The 3,653-nt window shown below is 41.1% G+C and overlaps 1 protein-coding gene across 1 annotated transcript; it reads right to left on the reverse strand.

Annotated features, from left to right (window-relative positions):
* LOC137932370 (ecdysone oxidase-like) lies at positions 1–3,181 on the reverse strand. Its single transcript, XM_068775974.1, has 3 exons — positions 3,049–3,181; positions 2,052–2,185; positions 1–1,682 (listed from the first exon to the last, which is right to left on the reverse strand). The coding sequence occupies exons 1-3, from the start codon at positions 3,179–3,181 to the stop codon at positions 138–140; spliced, it is 1,812 nt and encodes a 603-aa protein (XP_068632075.1). The 3' UTR covers positions 1–137.
* Between the last annotated feature and the right edge of the window lie 472 nt (positions 3,182–3,653).

The raw sequence follows: 3,653 nt of genomic DNA on the forward strand, positions 1-3,653 counted from the left end.
TCAAATACTTGGAATTAAAATGCATTACAACCGGAATAAGATGAATATATACCATTAAAAATAATAATACTGATATATGTATACAGTACAGAAGTACGTGTGTAGAGATTATCCCTGGAATATCTGTATGCATTTTGTCAAGTATGTGTCAGTGTTTCTTTTATAAAATCGACAGCGCGTTCGGCTATCATGACAACGGGTGCATTGGAGTTACCGCGTATTATCTTCGGAATGACGCTCGCGTCCACCACCCTCAACCCATCTAATCCCATCACGCGAAGCTGACCGTCAACCACCGATCCCATGGCAGCGGTACCAACCGAATGCCACGCCGACATAGCCGAAGTCTTGGCAACACATTTATTTTTATCACTACCCACAAGACCTATACACTCCTCGATCTCCAAATCCACTATTCGAGCATTTTTACTTTTAAAATACGTTGTTTCTTTAATCTGGTGGGCTATTTCCATCGTCTGAGGGAAACCTTCTAAATCGTCTAAGTCGCTGAACGTCCCCGACAGGATCAAAGGGTCTTCCGAAGAATCCGTAGACATTAAACGAACCGCGCCTCTCGATTTCGGCTTCAGATGCACGATAGCCAGAGAAAGAAGCTCATTATCTTCATTTTCTGCGACCAGTTTCTCACAAATGTTTTCATTGAAGTTTAATACGTTAGTGCAACCATCATAAAACCCACTCCTGATAGCCATACAAGTGGGATAAATGGCAAAATCTGGAACCTTGGAGGACCCGTCCAGCGAAATGTAAACTCCAAAGTCTGTAGTCCTCGATAAAGCTCCGCTGCGGTCGTACAAATACCTGATCGCGTCCAAATGCTTATTCTGGTCATCGGGGGGACAAGTTCCGTTGTCTGCAGCAAGGTAAGTTAGCACCATCACATGGTCGTGCAGGTTTTCTCCCACGGGCAAATCCAGCACTACATCTATACCCAACTCTTGTAAATGCTCCTTAGGTCCTATCCCAGAGAGTATAAGCAATTTAGGAGTATTAAATGTTCCCGATGACAAAATGACTTCACGCTTTGCGTAATATTGGTAAAGGTTGTCCTGGTCTCCATCTAAAGCGACTACAACACCAATGGCTGTATTATTTTCAAACAGAACTTTCGTTACTTGTGCCTCTTTCAAAACAAATAGGTTACTTCTTTGTACTTCTTTATTAAGTAGAGCTGTTAAAGAACTATGTCGCTTGCCGTTGTTTATAGTGTGTGAGAATCGTCCAACGCCAATAGTTTCTGGGTTCGTCATATCTTGAACATGTTTGAAGCCCAACTCTTTGAACGCCTCGAGAAATCTATCCGTCGTGATGGTCGATTCGTTGGTGCCTGTGACTTCTATCTCGCCGTTGGCACCGTGATATTTCGTCAACTCTGGATCGTTTATTATCCTTTCATCCGTCAAACGTTCCGTCTTCTTGAAATAAGGTAACACTTTGTCCCAGTTCCACTCTCCACCCGCGATGCTCTCCCATTCGTCGTAATCTACGGGGAATCCCCTCGCGTAAACCATGTCGTTGAGTGATCCGCTGCCGCCCAGCATCTTTCCCCGCGGCTGGCGCTGGCTGCCGTCTCGCAGTGCTTGGCTTGAGAAATGATCATTCACTGTCGTAAAATTCCAGTCATATCGGCTTCTTTTCAACTGGTTGCGCGTGCCGGGTATCTGAAAATAATTGTGATACAACATCTATACAACTACGAACAGACAATCTTTTATAATATCATTCTAAAGACTACTATAGACTAGTAGTCTAAAGGTACCTCTAGTTCCGCCACTAAAGAAGCTAAGAGACCACACAAGAGCACACAGTACAAGCTGTTTTTAACCACTGAGTTGGATCTATCTTTGGTTCCACTGCCAAATGGCTCTTTCAGACCTTCTAGAGAACAATCAGTCATGTAGGTACCTTTAAATTTCAGCCTGCGTGACCAGACAATTGCTATCTATTCTCCTACAGTGTCAACAATTTGGGAGTGAGTTTAAAACCACAAAGCAATTAATACCATAGCAAAAATTTATCAAAATACTTGCGATGCTCTCCTGTGGAGGATCCCCGCCGGCTTCTATCAGCAGCACGGTGACATGGTTCAGCTGCGACAGTCGCGCAGCCACCACAGCACCAGCTGTTCCACCTCCCACTACTATATAGTCATAACTTGATGCATCTGGAATTGGTGACGCAATTACGTAGGTGTCTTGGTTTCAGACCACTGCTAGGTATAGTTCCTCTCCAATGATATGTATGAGACGATATATCAACATTGCCACGTTTGGTAAGCGTGTTGGTGATCACAGTGTGATATTATGTTACGTAAAGGACGCTGCTGCCTATCATCTGGAAACTTGTTTGTAAGCAGTGGCAACCCTAAAGAATTATATAGGATTGTCCATGATTGCATCCCTGGAATTAAACTCTGAACCTACGATCGCAAGTCTCGTTCCTTCACTGCCTTTTTGTGCAACAAGATGATTAAATTAAAAATATTTCGTTAAAAAGTTTATCATAAAAAAATTATTCGTACAGATTATATAAATATATTTCGCTTTTCGGATATTCTTCACTAACTGTAAAGATCATTTAGATATATCCAACATTTATGTGAAAACAAAATAAAATTACAAAAAAAAATGTTACGCATACCACAGGTTGTGGCAATCATATATAATTAACGCACAGTGTGAATTACGTAACATTGTTTCCCGGGAATCGATCCCACAATCTACGATCAGAAACCGCAATCCTTCACCGCTAGACTACCACTACCCACATTTACTCACTATTTCCTACATTGAGGCATATGTAGTAATCACACACGTACGCGTCGGAAAAATACCAGTAAACCCCAACTTTATAAGACTTTCGTATCTATCTAAGCTATATGGCTATATCATTCCATCAACTTTAAACAAAATGATTTCAACAATATGTGTTTTAAATAGATTTTGTTTCCAAACCAAGTGGCATTTTTAATCATGCGATTGGAGCAAATTATTTCCGGAATAAAGCAGGTTATGAAGCTATACAAACTTTTAACAGTCGCTTGACGTGGCCAGGGCTCCTGCAGGAGACACTGAGACGCTGCGAGAAACTGCAGAGCAGCAGAGAAGGCAGCCCCAGCGACTCCGCCCTGGGAGCAGGACCCTTCAGAACCTGCACCCATCTAACCTGCAAAAATATTCAAACATAACTCGGATTGACAAGCTTCCGAATTTAAGAAGATTTCGTTCTGATTTCGAGGTCAAGGTGAGGAAAAGGATCTCATGGGCGACGATAATTGTCACCCTGTATTCCTAGAATTCCACAATAAAGCAGTGCAATACACAGTAGAATACATATAGGGTATATGCCAGTAAATATATATTAAAAACTAACTGTTTTTCATAATATTCTTCGTCATCGTTTAAATACAGCACATAAACACAGGTCGATCGATTCAAAGAGAGACTTGGACACATGACAATTGAGATTTGTCTTTTGCCGTTGACATCTAATATAAAAACAAACCAGACGTGAATCTGAGACAGTCAGAACAAGATGAAATCAGTTTTAAATGAATTTAAACCGTCACCCTATTAACGTACTCTAAATATAACTTCGTTTATCTTAAATACTTTTTTAATTTTTATTTATTT

Source organism: Battus philenor, unplaced genomic scaffold (assembly GCF_028537555.1).
Source record: "Battus philenor isolate CCGP_79_NKW_IND1 unplaced genomic scaffold, ilBatPhil1.0.hap1 SCAF_9, whole genome shotgun sequence".
In the NCBI taxonomy this organism is placed as follows: Eukaryota; Metazoa; Arthropoda; class Insecta; order Lepidoptera; family Papilionidae; genus Battus; species Battus philenor.